Source organism: Pteronotus mesoamericanus, unplaced genomic scaffold (genome assembly GCF_021234165.1).
Source record: "Pteronotus mesoamericanus isolate MK-2021 breed Mesoamerican mustached bat unplaced genomic scaffold, CSHL_Meso_final contig_269, whole genome shotgun sequence".
NCBI classification, from domain to species: domain Eukaryota; kingdom Metazoa; phylum Chordata; class Mammalia; order Chiroptera; family Mormoopidae; genus Pteronotus; species Pteronotus mesoamericanus.
This window is the reverse complement of record NW_026555114.1, coordinates 2212244-2230068: the sequence shown is the minus strand read 5'-3', so window position 1 is coordinate 2230068 and position 17825 is coordinate 2212244. Positions and strand designations below refer to the sequence as shown.

Below are 17825 nucleotides of genomic sequence, written 5' to 3'. Positions count from 1 at the left end.
TTTGCTTTTTAAAGTTTATTTATATCAACAGTAAAATAGATAAATTAATTGTGGGATATTCATATAGTAGACTACTACATTGCAATTAAAAAATGATACACTGCCACCACAACCATATGAGTCAATCTTATAGCATATTGTTGAGTAAAAGGAACCAGGCAGAAAGAGTACAAACTGACCTGACTGGTGTGGCTCAGTTGGTTGGACATCATCCTGCAAAGCAAAAGGCCACTAGTTCGATGCCCAGTCAGGGCACATACTTAGGTTGCAGGTTCAGGTTTGGCTCCCGGTCAGGGTACGTGCAAGAGGCAACTGATTGATGTTTCTCTCTCACATCAGTGTTTCTGTCCCACTCTTTCTCCCTCTTCTCCTCTCTCTCTAAAAATAGATGATAGATAGATAGATAGAGAGATAGATACATAAAATCCCTTTGAAAAAGTACAAACTGTATGATTTCATTTTTATGAAATTTAAGAACAGACTAACATATTTATACTAACAGAAGTCAAAATACTGGCTCACTGGTGTAGGTGTAAGGAGCAGTTTGGGCTGAGAAGGAGTGAAAGGGAACCATTTGGGTGGGATTCAAGGAATGTTTTGTATCCTGAATGACTTGTTAGTTACGTGTGTGTATGTGTGTTTAGTGAGCTGTGTATACAAAATTAGTGCATTCTATATATTATTCTTTAATTAAAAATGTACCAATAAAATATATGTCAAAGAAAAAATTTGGAAAATACAGAAAGGTACAAAAGAAAAAAATACTCAGCTTAAAGATGATTATTATTATGGATTTATGTCTACCTATTCCTTCTGTGCATATATTAGCTTAGCATAAATATATTTCTGATATGATACATTTTTACTTGTAGTTTTTTTATTAACAATATAGTATGAGTACTATCCTGTTTTAAAAAAGATTCTTTTACATGTTTAGCTTCAGTGTAGCATTTTTGTCAGTGCACGTATTCTAAACTATTTCATTAATCTGGCATTTGAAATACAGGTTGTTTCCAGTTTTCCCAGAATAAGAAACAATTCTGATTTGAACATATATCTTTTTATATATCACTCATTATTTCTTTTATATATTCTAAATACTAATTCTTTGTTGCTATTGCATTGAATATATATTCTTCTGTCTATGGTTTGTTTATTTATAGTGTATTTTTCAAAAGATTTTTTAACTTTAGCGCATTCAGATTTATCAGTGTTTTTTAAGTGAATTGTCATATTTGAGTTTAATTTCAGCAATCTTATCCCATTCTACATTTTCTTCTGAAAGTGTTAAAGTATTTTTTAATACAGGTTTTCAATCAGTCTGATTCATTTTTGCTTATCTTATGAGGTAAAGACTCCATTTTATTTCCTGTACAGATAGTGATTTTTCTCACCATTATTTACTAAATAGTCTGTCATTTCTCATTGTTTGTAATACTATTTTTGTCACATATGTATTTTTCGTTCATGTGTGAATTTATTTCTGGACTCTATAAATCTGTTTATCTAAACTGTCATATTTATTAATTATTGTTAGAAAAATGCTGATATCTGTGTGAGCATATCTTCTCACTTTGTTTTTTTCCTTTGGAATGATCTCGGCTATTCTTGTCCTTACCCTGCAATTTGAATTTTAGAATTTGCTTTGAGTCATTCTTTTAATTTTTCCTATAATATAGTCATATTTTTCTAAGCATCAGAGTACTCTGGAAATAATTCAGTCATTTAGGTGGCATATCAACTCTTTTAAACTCCTTGGAGAAACCATTTGGTAAGTACATATTTATATAGTCCATTACTTTTGAAGGGCACTAAATAATACCCTAATTGCCTGAAGAAGTAAATGTATAATTTTATTAAAGGTCTTAGAAGAGAATTTGGGAACATACGGGAATCTAAAGTATATTGTGAGCACTTGTATATTAATAATGTTTGCCCATAATTTCAATGTATATTTTATTTAGGTTTCATTATAGTTTTGAGAAGTTTGTTTTTCTCCTTCTCTCCTCCCCTCAGCATACTTAATGTTGTAATTTCTTATAGGGACATTTTTCTGCTGTCCTTCAAAAAGAAGAAAAAGTCTTATCAATTCATGGAAAAGAGGAGGCAAGAGAAGTGCCTATTATTAGTGCTTCAACTCAAATAATGCTCAAAGGACTGTTTATGGTACTTGACTATCTTTTCAGGCAAAATAGCAGGTAAATGAAGATATCTGATCAGTATTTTTTCTCTTAAAAATATTAGCCTTATTGGGTCTTTGCATGTGTTCAATGTATTCTTTGTAAGAGTGCATAGGATAATCGTAAACAAGTGGTATAAATATTCCTCTTATTGGCACAGATTCAGATTAATTGAAATTGGTCTTTAGTAATGGAAATGAATATTGAAACCAGTCAATATACTAATTCAGCATTAAATTTATAGTCCTCAAGGACTAAACTTAAGCATTTATGTTTTTTCTTAAATATAGTTTACATATGTTTATTCTAGTATTAGAATGTCTTTTTCTTATTTCTTGAAGCTTCTATTTAGTGAATTGTAGAAAATGAAAAGTAGTCACCTTCCCCCACACTACCCCTTTTTAAGTTATAGCGATATCTGGTTCCAGTATTTTTGCTTTTTTTAAATTGTAATATGTGCGTAACATAAATGTATCATTCTAACCATTTTTAGGTGCACATTTCAGTAGCATTAAATAGATTCACGTTGTTGTGCAGCCGTCACCACTAACCATTTTCAGACCTTTTCCATCATCCCAGACAGGAACTGTACACCCATGAAACAATACCGCCCAAGCAGCTCCCATTTCCCTCCCTCCACGGCCTCTGGTGATCTTTTTTCTACTTTCACCTCTATGGACTTGCCCTTTCTTGGTATCACATATAAGCAGAATCATATATTTGTTCTTTTGTGTCTGGCTTATTTCACTTTTCAAGGTTTATCCCTGTTATATTTCAGAAGATGGTTCCTTTATATGGCTGACTAATATTCTCTTGCATGTACACAACACATTTTTTTATCCTATGCTGAGGCACATTTGGCTTATTTGCACCTTTTGTCTATTGTGACTAATGCTGCAGTGAACATTTATGTTCAAGTATCATATTGGGTCCTTGCTTTCAGTTCTCCTGCATATCTACCTAGCAGTGGAATTGCAGGATCATATGGAAATTGTGTATTTAAGTTTTCGAAGAACCAACCTACTGGTTTTCATAGCAGCCACACTTTTTTTTGGATAATAGCCATCCTAATGGGTATAGTGGCATCTTCTGTGGTTTTGGCTTATATTTTTCTAATGGCTAGAGATGCTGAGCATCTTATCATGTGCTTATTATCCATTCGTATATCTTTATTGTAAAAAAATATCTATTCAAATCCTTTGCTCATTTTTGAATTGGGTTTTTTGTTGTTGTTATTGTTGGGTTATAGGAGTTGTTTATATGCAGGGTCTGGCACAAATAACACCCCCCCTTTTTTTTACAAAATCATAAGTATGTAATTCTGTAACACCGATATCACACTCAAGCACACCATATGACGTTTTAGGTGAGATGTTGAACCACACTCAAGCAGGCGTTACTTCTGCCAGACCCTGTGTTCTGCATGTTAATCCTGCATCAGATAAATATTCTACAATTTCCTCCCATTCTATGAGTTGTCTCTCATTCTCTTGATAGTGTCCTTTGATATACAAAAGTTTAAAAATTTTGATGAAGTCCAATTTATTGTTTTTTTCTTTGCTACTTGTGCTTTTGGTCTATTCTGAAAACATGGTTAAATCTGATGTCATGAAGATTTCCTCCTTTGTTTTCTTCTAGGTTTTATACTGTTTAGCTTTCAATACTTTTTATAAAATTTTCTCCATAGATTTTAGGGTTCCTGGCTTAAACTTTGAGATCTGATCTCTCTAAGGGTGAAATTAACTGTCAATATTGTGAGGACATGGTAGAGCATACCACATTATGTTCTGCTTTAGCCTAGGTGTTTATAGCCTGTTGTTGAAAGAAATTATAAAGTGATGGGGTTACAGAGGTCACCTGGTTCAGTACCTTTGTTAAAAATAGAGAAGACTGAGACCTAGATTTTAAAGGAATTTAAAATTTTTATAATTAGTCTCCTAAACTTCTTAAACTTTCAGTAAAAATTACCTGTTTTCTAATGTGATAAAAAAGTATAAACCACTTTTTAGTTTCTTTAACAATAGTCCTGTTATCTATTTTGTAACTAATGATGTAACATAGCGTGCAAGGATCTCTGGATTAGGAGTTAGGAGGCTTGGGTTTTAATTCTCACTCTGCCATGGTTTATGTAGTATTTGAACATAGGGAGGGAAAGTGGTAAACGGTGGATCATTAGATGATATCTAGTCTCTGTTAAGGGGATATTTCTAAAACAATGGCTTATTTTCTATCAGAATCACTTAGTTTAATTATTGGTGGTTGTTTGGTGGGGAAAATGTTATCTTTGAGTGGGAAGATACCACTCAATATAGTTTTAATACAATCAGTTTTTATGTTGTATATAGCTGGGACATTATATGTTTTATAAAATTTTGCCATTTTATTTTAATTTAGGTTTGCAGATGATTATAAAGTTGCTATTCAACAGACTTATTCTTGGATAAATCAGACTGATACTTTAGATAAAAATGGGTTCTTTGCTGTACCAAAAAATAAGAAACGTTCACGACAGAAAGTTGCAGTTCATGTGCTAAACTTTTGGTGCTTAAATCCAGCTGTGGTAAGCTGACTGTTATGTATGAAAATTCTGTCTCCTAACTCAATACAAACAATTAAATAAATATGTTTGACTTCTTTAAAGATGATTTTATATATTCAATGTTGTTTCCTTCTAGGCCTTTTCGGATATTAATGGCAAAGTGTGGACGATTATTTTGACATCTGGAACATTATCACCAATGAAATCCTTTTCATCAGAACTTGGTGTTACATTTACTATCCAATTGGAAGCTAATCATATCATTAATAGCTCACAGGTTAGGATTTTTTTTTTTGAAGGCTTTCAGTCTTCTTTTTTTTTTTCCTTACTTCAATATAATTCTACATAAACAAATTGTAAGATACCTAAGTAGTAGCAAACAGATCCTGATAGGAAATTCCACATTTCAGTTTTAGAATAAAAGAAAACCTGCCTTGATAGTGTCAACAAAAAGGAAATACTAACAAATTCTTTTGACTCAGTAAGTAAAAAAGTACACTTTGCATGCAAAGACTATATTACAATTTCCTAATTTAAATGTTGTAGTGTTTTTAAGGGAAAATTAAAAGCAAAACAAAATTCAACTTCTTTATTATAGTTCCTATTGTTTAATTGTTTGTTTATGTGTTTCTCTTTTCGATGAGACTATGGTGCATCCTTTTTCTTCTTATTATGTCCACATTCTTCCACTGCACCTAGATTAATATCTGGCATTAGTTAGCAATTGTTCAGCACGTTTGATATCTGAAATGAATTAGAAATACACTTATGAGTCCCATGACTTAAGATTTTAATTTTTATAACAATACCATATAAATGTTATTTTAGTTTTCCTAGGAATGCTTTAATTATTATGTGTTGATCTCTTCTATTTCTTTTTATGAAGTATTTTAAAATGGTTAGCTACATGTTTAACACCACCTCTGTGCCTAACACTATTCTAATACTTTATGAAGGTGTAATTTTCAATCAAGGTATTTATTTGTGGAGACATTTTTGTTGCTCACAGTTACTTGGGAGGTACTACTGGCATTTAGTAGTTGAGAGCCTGAATGATGAGCTCCTATGTAACTAGGAATTGCGCTTTCCAAAATGTCAGAGTGCTGCTGTTTACAAGCATTGCTATAAACAGTAGTGAAGGAAGAATATATGTTCCATATTTTAAATCTGCTCTCTTTAAAGGCTCAAATAAATATGGGAAGTTATTAGTAAATACATCATATATGAGCCTATGTGTTCATTCATTTGTTGATTCCCCCAAATTTTTATATTAAAAATTATAAACTTTGGAAAAGTAGAAAACGATATTCATATAGTGAGCATCTTATACTCTTCACCTAGATTCATTAATTGTTAACATTTTCTATACACACACACACATGCACGTGTGCCAGAGAAGAGAAATATTGCAAAATGTTAAAAATTACATATGGGCATGTGCAATATATAATATCCATGTATATTATATCCATATATAATACATATATGGCACATTTTTGGGTAAACTATTAAAAAGTAAGGTGTAAACATAATGACAGTTTGCCTTTAATTAGTTTAAAGGCATGTCTCTCCTAAGAATAAGTACCTAATCTTTCATAACCATAATGCCATGATCATGCCCAAGAAATGTAATATTGATACAATAGAGCCAATATTTATATTTCTCCAGTTACTCTCCAAATGCCTTTTATCCTATTCATTTTTCTTATTCTTAATCCAGGATCCAAATAAGTATTACATATTGCATTTGGTTTTCATGTCTCTTTGATTGTCAAAACAGTTATCCTGCTCTTTTTTTCAATCTTTCTGACATTTTATAAAGAATTCAAGTCACCAGCTGTCTTGAGGAATGGCTTATAATCTGGATTTATCTGATTGTTTCCTCATGATAAGATTCAGGTTAAACAGTTTGGTAAGAATATTATATAGGTTGTATTGTTACTTTTCATTACACTATATCAGGAAACGTAGTATCAGTTTTTCGTGTTACTAGTTGATCATTTAAGTAATACTCGGTTAAGGTGGTATTTGTCAGATGTCATCTTGCAAAATGTACTTCAATCTCACATTTTAAAATACAGTACTATTGCACTTTTCAGCAATCTGAGGTGTTTGTATTATCTGTATATTACTAATAGAGTTTGTTCTTTATCAAATTAACTACACTAATGTTATATTTGTATGAGTGAAAGGAATTGAATAGAACTGTAAAATTTGGTGGGTTTGATATTTTATGACTATAGGTGGTTGAGCATCCTTGAATTTGTGAAAGAGTAGTTTCTGTCATGGTTGAGTCTTAGAAACTTGCCTACAGGAGATCATACCAGCCCTCACCTTTAGTATTTTGGAACTCTTTTTGATTTATCCACTTCATTTGTCCCCATCATCCAACAAAATTCTGTTCCATGTTTAATCATGCAGACTATTTAGGGAATAGATGAGTGAAACCCTTTTTGCTTTCATCCAAGGAGAATTCAATGATCTGCCTAAAAGTAAAACTTCTATGAATTAAATCTCTATATAATTATAAATATAAAAGTAATAGAAACCCGTTCCCCAACAATTTAGAAATAGAGTTCCTCTAAACTTGTTGCTTGATCTTCTTCTGTCATGTAGGTAATTAAGGCTCCCAACTAATTGCTCTTTTGCCTGCCTAGTTTAGGCATAACTCTAATACTGATATATTTATATTCTAGGTTTGGGTCGGCACCATTGGGTCAGGCCCCAGGGGTCGGAGTCTCTGTGCTACCTTCCAGCACACAGAAACATTTGAGTTCCAGGATGAAGTGGGGGCACTTGTGTTATCCGTGTGCCAGACCATGAGCCAAGGAATTTTGTGTTTCTTGCCATCTTACAAGGTAAGGGAATATTTATTTTTAAAATGTCATTGTCATTATTTTTAAGTTTATTTTTATTGTATTATGTCCCATTACCATTTATCCCCCTTATACCCTCTTCCAACTGCACACCCCCCACCCCTCAGTCACCACACTATTGTCTGTGTTCAAGAGTTCTTTTTTGATTTTGCTTGATTCTTCCACTCCCCAGTCCCTGCGCCCATCCTGGGCTGTCTGTCACCTGCTCTCTATCTGTAAGCCTGTCTCTATTTTGCTTGTTAGTGCAGCTTGTTCATTATATTCCACAGGTGAGTGAAATCATATGGTGCTTGTCTCTGACTGGTTTATTTCACTTAGCATAATGTTCTCCAGGTCCATCCATGCTGTCATAAAGGGTAAAATTTTCTTCTTTTCTGTGGCTGAGTAGCAGTCCATTGTGTGAATATACCATAGCTGTTTTACCCACTCATCTACTGGTGACACTTGGGCTGCTTCCAGATCTTGACTATTGTAAATAACATTGCAATAAACACAGGAATATATATATATATATTCTTTTGAATTAGTGTTTTGGGTTTCTTTGGATAAAATCCCCAGAAGTGGAACTGCTGGGTCATAAGGGAGTTCTATTTTTAATTTTTTGAGGCAACTCCATACTGCTGTCCATAGCGGCGGCACCAGTCCGCATGCCCACTATCTTTTGCCTTTAGAAAGTCATGTGGGATTACCATGATAAGCTTCCTGGGATCAGAAGCAAGGCAGGGGAATTATAGTTTTCTAAATATCATATATCGTTTTCCTTGTTTATTGATTGAGGCACTTTTACTGACTGATTGTTCTATCACTGTTTTCCTTGAGAGTCTAAAAGACTAAAAATGTTTTTAAGCAATGTTCGTTATATACCCTTGTAAGAGGACAATTGATATGTATAGGATTTTTATTTTTAGAGGCAACTTGATATTCTCATAGTTGAAGGGAAAAGGAACATTCTTTTTCACTTCTTTTTAGATTTTATTGATTAATTTTTAGAGAGAGGGAAAGGGAGGGAGAAAGAGAGGGAAAAAAACATCAATGTGTGGTTGCCTTTCACATGCCCCCAAGTGGTGCCCTGACTGGGAGTCGAACCAGTGACCCTTTGATTCACAGGCCGGTGCTCATTTCACTAAGCCACACCAGTCAGGGCTTGCTTTCATAAATTACACTTTTGAAAGTTTCAGTAATCTGAATCTAAAGTCAACTTTCTTTGTTGCCTGTTTACTTCATGTATCTGGCTAGAAGAAATGATCTTTTTTCTTGTTTTTAGATTCACTCTGATTCTTAATATTTTCTTCAGTTAAATTGAGTTATGTAATATATTTTAGTCCCAATATACAAAGAATTAAAACCACATGTAATTTGTGAGAGTAATATATTTATCAAAATCAAAGCTAAATTCCAATGTAGAGAAGTAGCAATTTCTTTTTCTTTTTTTCATATGAAGTTATATATGTAAGGATAATAGTATAAGCAACATATTTCAATGGAAATACTGATTTTGACTTTTTTACTGTCTTTCCACCTATATACATACTGCTATGGTTCGATTGTGTCCCCCCTAATTTTATATGTTGAAAATCCCAAAGGTGATGACATTAGGTAGTGGGGCCTTTTGGAGGTGCTTAAGTCATGAGACAAAAATTCCTTTTGAATAAGATTAAGGTCCTACAAAAGAGGGTCCAGAGAGATCACTGGCCCCTTCTGCCATGTGCGGGATACAGCAAGAAGGCTCCAACTATGAGTGAGGAAGAGGGCCCTCACCAAATGGGACCAACACTAGTGCCTTGATCTTAGACTTTCCAGCCTCCAGTACTGTAAGCAATAAATTTCTGTTGTTTATAAGCTACCCAGTCAGGAGTATTTTGTTGTAGCAGCCTCAATGGGATTGAGAGACATACTTTGTTAGCTAGTTAGCTAGCTTTGTTGCTTTTAGAAGGAATTTAATCAGATTGTTTTTTTTTATTAGAATTTCTAAAAATAAAATGGACATAAACATCTTAAAAATTCTTAATAGAAAGCAGTATTTACTCCTGAGTGTGAACATCTACACTCAATAGTTATATTAAGGAAAACCAATAATTAAGCCTGGAACTAAAGTAAAGCAAAATCTCAACACATTAATAAAACCTTTTATATTTTCCAATCACAGTCGTAAAAAGTGAGCCAGGAAATGCCCAGTTGAGTAAATGAATAATTTCATTTTTTTTGCTAGGCTTCAAAGACATGGTAAGAATGATTCTTTATATGTTAGGAACTGGCTTGGTATGTTTTCTTTTCTTGATGTATATAGAGGAGAACCAAATCTTATGTAAGTTATTTAAATGGACAATAATATAATTGTCAATGAGAAAGTTACAGTGGAAAAGAAAACAGCCTGTTTGTTGAGTAACACACCATACCTTCTGGTACCAGTGTTCTCAAATGATTTAATTTTCATGAGCCAGTTTTAGTAGTTTAAAATATATTCTAATTATTGATATATTGAGGTGAAATACTATCACTTGATAGAAGGAAAGTAATAGTCTGCAAATAAATGGAATGTCACCTCCTAATTTAATTTTTTGGAGTAGACATAAGACAGTATTAATTTTATAGTTATTGAAATTGACTGTTGCTTATTGGGTGACTTTAGAGATTATAACATTTAAATATACTTTTTTACAAATTTTTAGTATATTGCTTGGATAGTAACTCTATAATACATATAAAAATTCCTCCAGTTTTTCACTTATTGAATTCATTATTATAATTTTTCAAGGTTTTATTATCAAATTGATTGTCATAAATAAATAATAATAAGACAATTATAATGAAAACCAATAATTCCCTGCCTCACTCTTCCGCACTTTCCAGTTCCACACCTCAGAGGCTCCTCAAATCTTTGATCTATTCCTCTGTTCATTTATTTTTATTGTGGTGAAATATGTATAACATAAAATTTACCGTTTTAACTTTTTAACCCTCACTCAAGCTTATGTTTTTTATTGGTTTTTAGAGAGAGAGAGGAGGGAGGGAGGAAAGGAGGGAGGGAGGAAAGGAGGGAGGGAGAGGGAGCAGGAGCGAGCGAGCAAGAGAGAAGAAAAACATTGATTTGAGAGAGAAATATTGATGTGAGAGAGAAACTGAGCCATCAGTGGACCAGTTACCTCCCATATGTGCCCCAACCAGTAATTGAATCCACAACCTAGGTATATGCCCTGACTGGGAATCAAACCCACAACCTTTAGTATAGGGGACAATGCTCCAACTAATTGAGCCACTTGGCCAGGGCTTGGTTACAATCTTGTTTAAAAATTATTTATTTATTTTAATTTTTATTTATTGATTTTAGAGAGAGGAAAGGAGAGACCAAGAGGTAGATACACATCAATTTATTGTCGCATTCAATTATTTATGCATTTATTGGTTCACTCTTTTATGCATTCTGACCGGGGATTGAACACAACCCTGGTGTATTGGAATGATGTGCTAAACAACTAAGCTACCTGGCCAGGGCGTTGGTTACAATCGTTAATGCTCATGTATAGTTAATCTTTGTAATAGCGACCAGTGGGTTTTCTGCTTTGGCTTGACATTTCAGATTGGCAGTTTTCAAATTTAAATAATTTTGGGTATTATCAGATGGGAAATAACCTTGGTGCAGTGGTAGCCTCCAAACACCCTTATCAAGCTATCCCAGAAGTAATGGGACAGAGAGAAGCTGACAGACCAAAAAGTTGAGATGCTTGAATCATATAGTTTATTAAATAAATTTAAAACATACACAGAGCAAAGGGGAAGAGTTGAGAGTAGACACTTTTAGGATAGAGTCCAAGTGGGTAGAAGGACCATATTACCTAAATCCTGAATTATGGATTTCTCTCTTTGCTACATAAGCTTTCCTTGTAGATGGTGTTTACAGAGACTAGAAATGAGGTTTGAGCAAGATGGCCCAATAGATGGAAAGTGCTCAAGACTAATGACACACTTTTATTAAAAAGTAGGAGCAAGTGCATTTGGCCGTACCTGTAGTTCACCAGTTAGCCTACTGAGCAACTGTGGATTGCATTTGCCTTACTTGTGCAGAGTCTACACGAGCCACGATGGGTAGCTAAATTAATATTTCACGAATATTGAGTGTTTTATATGACTCAGGTATATTTACTATATCTTGAATTTTTGGTGGTCCATGCATATGTAGTATATCTTGAATATTAAGTGTTTACTTGATTCATCCATTTCTTTCCATCTGTGTTCATAAATACATGCTGTACTTATTTTATCTGCTTAATGTGTCTTACAGGTTTTCAGCTTCTAGCTAAGGTGTAAATATCTTATGAGTTACTTGTTCAGATTTCTGCCACATTTAGTAAGCCAATACTTCGTAACTCTAAAGTAGCAAAACCGGTAAAATATATGCATTTTAACCAAATGTTTTCTTCAGACATTGATGAACTTAACTTTGTTGATCAATCAAAAGAAATTCAGAATTTATGTTCTAAAGAGTCAGGGATTTGTTCCACACAAATAGCTATTGGTTCTTTATTGTTTTCTGTCCAAGAGATTTCAACAAAGTAGATTATCATGAGGAACAGTATGAGTTGTTTTTGAAATTCTATTTTATTTGAATTTTTTTAATTATAAGTATTGTATATTTTTATCAGAACATATCAATAAATGACTATAAGTAAGCATATCAGTATCAGTAGTGTAGCTCTTAAGATTTTCAGAGCCCTTGTTCTTTTAACAAAATTATGCAAGGGAATTTTCCTTATGAGAGAGGACTGGAGAACCTTTCATTTTTATTTAGATTGGCAACAAGTAAAAGGGAACTTACTCTCACTTCAGGATGGTATTCCTCCATAATATTCTTCCTAGTACATTACTGCCTGCATCCAAATTTGTTGAAAGTTTGATCCTGAAATATAGCTGAGCCTCTTAAGGTGATGGCGCTGAATCAGGTATCACCAAATAGGTAGAGTGTAGTAAGTTGTTTCAATAGAAATTCATACTTTTGGTTTTCTTATATTTTATGTTTGAATACAGCAAGGCTTAAGGATATATTCATTTGTACTGTAACTTAAAGTTATGAAAAACGCTGCTACTTTATTTTCAGGTTTTATTATTATTTATAAGGAACTGTAGTTTATTCCTAATGTGTGCCATCTATAGGTACATATAACTGAATAAAAGAGAGTAAACATTCTTAAATATTAGTACCTCATGAAATGAATAGTGAAGAATCATCTTCAGATGGAAAAATATGACAGGTTTTACGTGTAAGTAAATTATGTGAAAAAGATTACAAAAGATGGTAGTCTGTTTAGGCAGGCCTATTAAAAGCATTAAGACTTGAGTACTGGCTATTAAAGTGAGTAAATGGCAATATTATAAAGTTAAACACATGCCAAAAAACATTTTCCAGAGGACTAGGATTGTAACAATACCATTAATGAGGGCAAAGAGGTTTTAATGCAATTTGCACTTTCTAAAGTTTCAAAAAGAGGCTTTGAGTTAGTGCATTATTAATGTACTGAACATCTGGAACTGTGTAAAAGCTATAGACATTGAGCAAATGCAGGATTTCCCCACTAGGTTGCATTCTAACTTTCGGCCTCCCTAGTGAGATACCGGTTTTAAGAAGTTTGAAAAAGTAAAATGACAATAACCAGATAAGGAAATAACATTCCAAAGTGTCTTTTAATTTGTGAGACCTGACTTAAAAAAAGTCTCCGAGTTTACCAAATCCAAGTGAAATGATGTGAACACCAAATAGTAGGTGAAATCATTTATCACTGTACGTGGGCTAGTCTCTCAGTGTGTGAACAGTATTTGTTCTTTATGAGCTAAGTAAATGATTTTATAACAGAGATACTTTACATTTTTCATATACGTAAGTCTTAAAACCTGAGAGCTGGCTCTGCGTCAGTGTACTTCCCTTTGTTATTTGACTTTTAGGTACCTAGTTGGGGTACTTAAGAGAATTTAAAAATCAGCTGAATTTTGTGTGTGTTTAGTTAATTTGTATAATTTCTCTGGCAAGGGGAAGTGACTGAGGCATATAAACGTGAAGTCTGAGTGCCACCTGCAGAGGTGATGGAAAGGCTGTAGACATAAACATTTTGTTATCTCAAACTGCAAATTTGCTATAGACTATTTTCATCAAAATAATCAGTATTTTTTGCTATATTTTCTAAATGCAGTAGGAAGCCATTTGAAGCTGTAGACTTAACTTTAAAGGGATTATGCTGGCTGGGGTGCGGAATGCGCTGTAGAGAGTAAGATGACTACGTAGGAGACTACTGCAGTAATTCACGTGAGAGATGGTGGTACCTCGGACCACGGTGGCAGCGGTATTTTAGGAGTCTAGATATATTTGCAAGTAGCGCTGGCAGGATTTGCTGATAGATTGGATGTGCAGTATGATAGAGGGAGTAAGGTTTTCTTAGCGGGCCTTTTTCTTTATGTGTAGTCTACTGCGGGTCAATCTCACCTATGTGCGTTCTGTCAGTAACATTTATTGTTTGGGTTCCTAGTTTATAATTCAGTTCTGCTCTCTCCTGTCCGTGCCACACTCTAAAGAAAAAACTCGCTTGTGTGTTTCTCCTCTATTCTCAGTAATCTACAACACAACTTCACTTAGGACTCTCGATGTATGGGTTTTTATGCATCAACCAATTCTTTGACCCCAGCTACAATTTAACTGAATTCTGACACTACCCACCTAGAGGGAGCATCTGATCCCACAGATAAAGGGCTCAGTCTCACAAGACTTCCTCCACTTCCAGCGCCAATCTCAGATCCAGATTGTACCTGTGCCTCTGACTGACTGGCTATAAATTGGAGGTTCCCACAAACCCCTCCTTGGGTTCAGTTAATTTGTTAGAATGGTTCACAAAACTCAGAGAAACAGTGTCTTACATCTACCAGATTATTATAAAGAAATTCCAAGTCAAAATTTGTAGACTTTCCCCCCAATCTTTGCTGTTTTCTACTGTTGCTTTTATGAGTGAATGGTACCACAATCTATGTATGGACCAATCAGATAACCAGAGGGCATGATCATTTTAATTTTAAACATTGGGTTGGCTAAGAAGTCTGTTAGGTTTTCTACATAAAATAAAGGATACAGTTTCCAGTTTCACCAATAACTTTATTGATTTGGATATTTTGAGTATGTCGGCTATATCCCATGCAACATAACATTGATTGTTCTCAATTAATGTCTCGATTTGATCACTATCAATATCAACTGGTCTACCTGATTGCGAAACATTGTCCAGTGAGAAACCTCCAGCACAAAACTTCACAAACCACTTTTATTATGTTTGATTGGTAACAGCAACTTCTTCATACAGTGCACACATCTTTTTTTGCCTTTCATTTGTGTTTTTACCTTTCTTGAAATAATAAAGCATAATATGATGCTGAAAATGTTGCATATTTTCTTCCATCTTCAATATTGAAATGGCTACACAGAAATTCACCAATTTTGATAAGTTTCTTTTTAAATGCAAGCTGAAAAGACAGCTGTCACAATACAATCTAACAAAATTTTTTCAAATGAGGTAAAGACAACTAAGCACTACTAAAACCATCTTTTGGGAAAAAACCAAATGAACTTTATGGCCAGTCCAATATTTCATAATCTGCTCACTTTCTCTACAATATTATTTTCAAAAAGGCGAAATCATGACTCATGTGTAAAGTGAATGTCTGTCAGAGTTTATTCAATTTATTGATTAATGAGGAAATGAATAGATGTTAAGGCTGATTCAGAGAGTATTTAAAGGAGCTATGTACTTACAGGCAATTTAGTAAGAGAATGGAATATAAGATTGCAGGCCTGGGTACAAAACTGGTTATTGTACTATAGGCTAATAAACTGTAACCTTTAGGGTTATCTTTTCTAGACAGAAATTATTTGTGTTTCTACTGGACAAAAATATGGTAAGTTAAAATAACTTCAATAAGTCTAGATCTTAACAGTAAACAGTGAGTTCAGTCAAATGCATTTCCCTATATAATCCTTGGATAGGTTTTTGCCTCCAGATGAAATTGAAGGGTTGTGCTGCATATTTTTCCTTCCTCTCTAGTTTGTGTAATTTTTTTTTAACACTTTCTAATTCAAGCTACATACATCTCTGGATTATTGTATGAGTAGCCTAAATGTTCCCATTCTAACCCCTCTAACTCACCAATATTAATATCAGAATAGTGTTGTTTTTAGTCTTTATGTTTTTAAATTGTGAAATATGTGTGTAATGTATAAACTTAATATGTACATTTCAAATAATAATAAAATTAACATCTAAGTATTCACCAAGAAATAGGACATTATGCCTACATTAAAGCCTCCAAGTACACCTTCACAATTATATCTGCTTATCCTTAAAGATATTAGTGTTGATTATTTTTAAAAAAGTGGTTTATATATGTGCTTAATGTTTTTGACTTTTGTATGAATAAAATCATTTGTATGTTATCTGTAATTTGCTTTTTTAACTCAATACCTATAGATTTGTGTTCATTCTTGTTGATACATGTGTTACTAATTTATTCATTTATACTACAGTGTAGTATGTATTTATTTTTGTACATATGTGGGTGTGTTTTATTTTCAATTTAAAAATGGTGGTAAAATATACATAACAAAATTTGCTGTTTAACTATTTTTAATTGTACAATTTAGTGGTATTAAGTATGTTTACAATGTTATACAACCATCACTACTATCCTCTTCCAAAACATTTTCATCATTGCAATCAGAAATTCTGTATCCATTAAACAATAACTCCTCATTCTTTCCACCCTTAAGCCTTGGCAACTCTTACTCTACTTACTTTCTCTATCAATTTTTCTATTTTAGGTACCATAAAAATAAAATCATACACTATTTTTCCTTTTGTATTTGGCTTACTTAACTTACCATTATGTCTTCAAAGTTCATCCACATGGTAGCATGTATTAGAATTTCATTCCTTTTTATGACTGAATACTATTTTATTGTATGTATATACTAGTTTGTGTATCATTCATCTGTTGATGACAGCTTGGGTTTTTTCCTCCTTTTGGCTATTGTGAATAATAACTGCTATGAACAATGATATACAACTATCTGTTTAAGTCCCTACCTTCAGTTTCTTCAAGGTGATATACCTTGCTGGATCATACGGAATTTTATTTTATAAACTCTTTGAGGAACAATCAAACCATTTATCACAGTGCCCGCACTAATTTACATTCCTACTGACAGTGTAAAGTACAAGGATTCCAATTTCTGCACATCTTTGCCAACACCTATTTTCTGTTATTTTGATAATAGCCGTCCTAATGGATGTGAGGTAGTATCTCATTGTAGTTTTAATTAATGAAGTTGTGCATCTTTTTGTGCTTATTTATATATCTTTGTGCTATTTTGTGCCATTTATATATCTTTGAAGAAGAGTAAATTCAAATCCTTTGCCCATTTTTGAATTGGATTAATTGGTTTTGCGTTGTAGGTAGTCTTTACTGGATATTACCTCGTATCACATATATGAATTGTAAATATGTCCTTCCATTTTTGTGGATTACCTTTTCACTTTCTTGATAGTTTTCTTTAATATACAAAGTTTTTATATTTTCATGAAGTCCAATTTCTATTTTTCTTTTGTTACCCATGCTTTTGGTGTCATATCCAGGAGATAATTGCCAAGTTCAGTGTCCTGAAGGTATTGCCCTATGATTGTTTTCTAACAGTTTTATAGTTTTAGGTCTTATATTCAGGTGTTTGGTATTTTTAGGTTAATTTGTTTACGGTGTAGGCAAAGTCTAACTTTATTTATTTTTTTGTTAAGTGGATATTCAGTTTCCTCAGTATCATATGTTGAAAAGACTCCCTTTTCCCCATTGAATGGTCGTGGTACTCTGGCCGAAAATCAGTTGATCAAATACGTGAGGGTTTCTCTCTGCACTCTCTGCTCCACTGGTCTGCATTTCTGTCCCTGGGCAGTAGCACACTGATTGCTGTAACTTTGTAGTAAGTTTTGAAATTAGGAAATGTGAGTCCTCCAATGTTGTTTGTTTTCTTTCAAGATTGTTTGGGCTATTCCAGGTCACTTATGATTCTGTATGAATTTTAAGATGGGTTTTTCTATTTCTGCGAAGAACATGTTGGGGATTTTGGTAGGAATTGCACTGAATCTGCACATTGGATAGTATTGTCATATTGACAGTAGTAGGTCCTAATCTATGAACATGTGATATCTTTCC

General features: G+C 33.4%; 1 protein-coding gene across 1 annotated transcript in view; it reads left to right on the top strand.

Annotated features, from left to right (window-relative positions):
* The window catches only part of BRIP1 (BRCA1 interacting helicase 1), a 110052-nt gene that overhangs the window by 43981 nt on the left and 48246 nt on the right, over positions 1 to 17825 (top strand). The window contains 4 exon segments of the mRNA XM_054574815.1: positions 2044 to 2198; positions 4575 to 4740; positions 4856 to 4996; positions 7416 to 7577. Coding sequence (XP_054430790.1) covers positions 2044 to 2198; positions 4575 to 4740; positions 4856 to 4996; positions 7416 to 7577 — 624 coding nt within the window.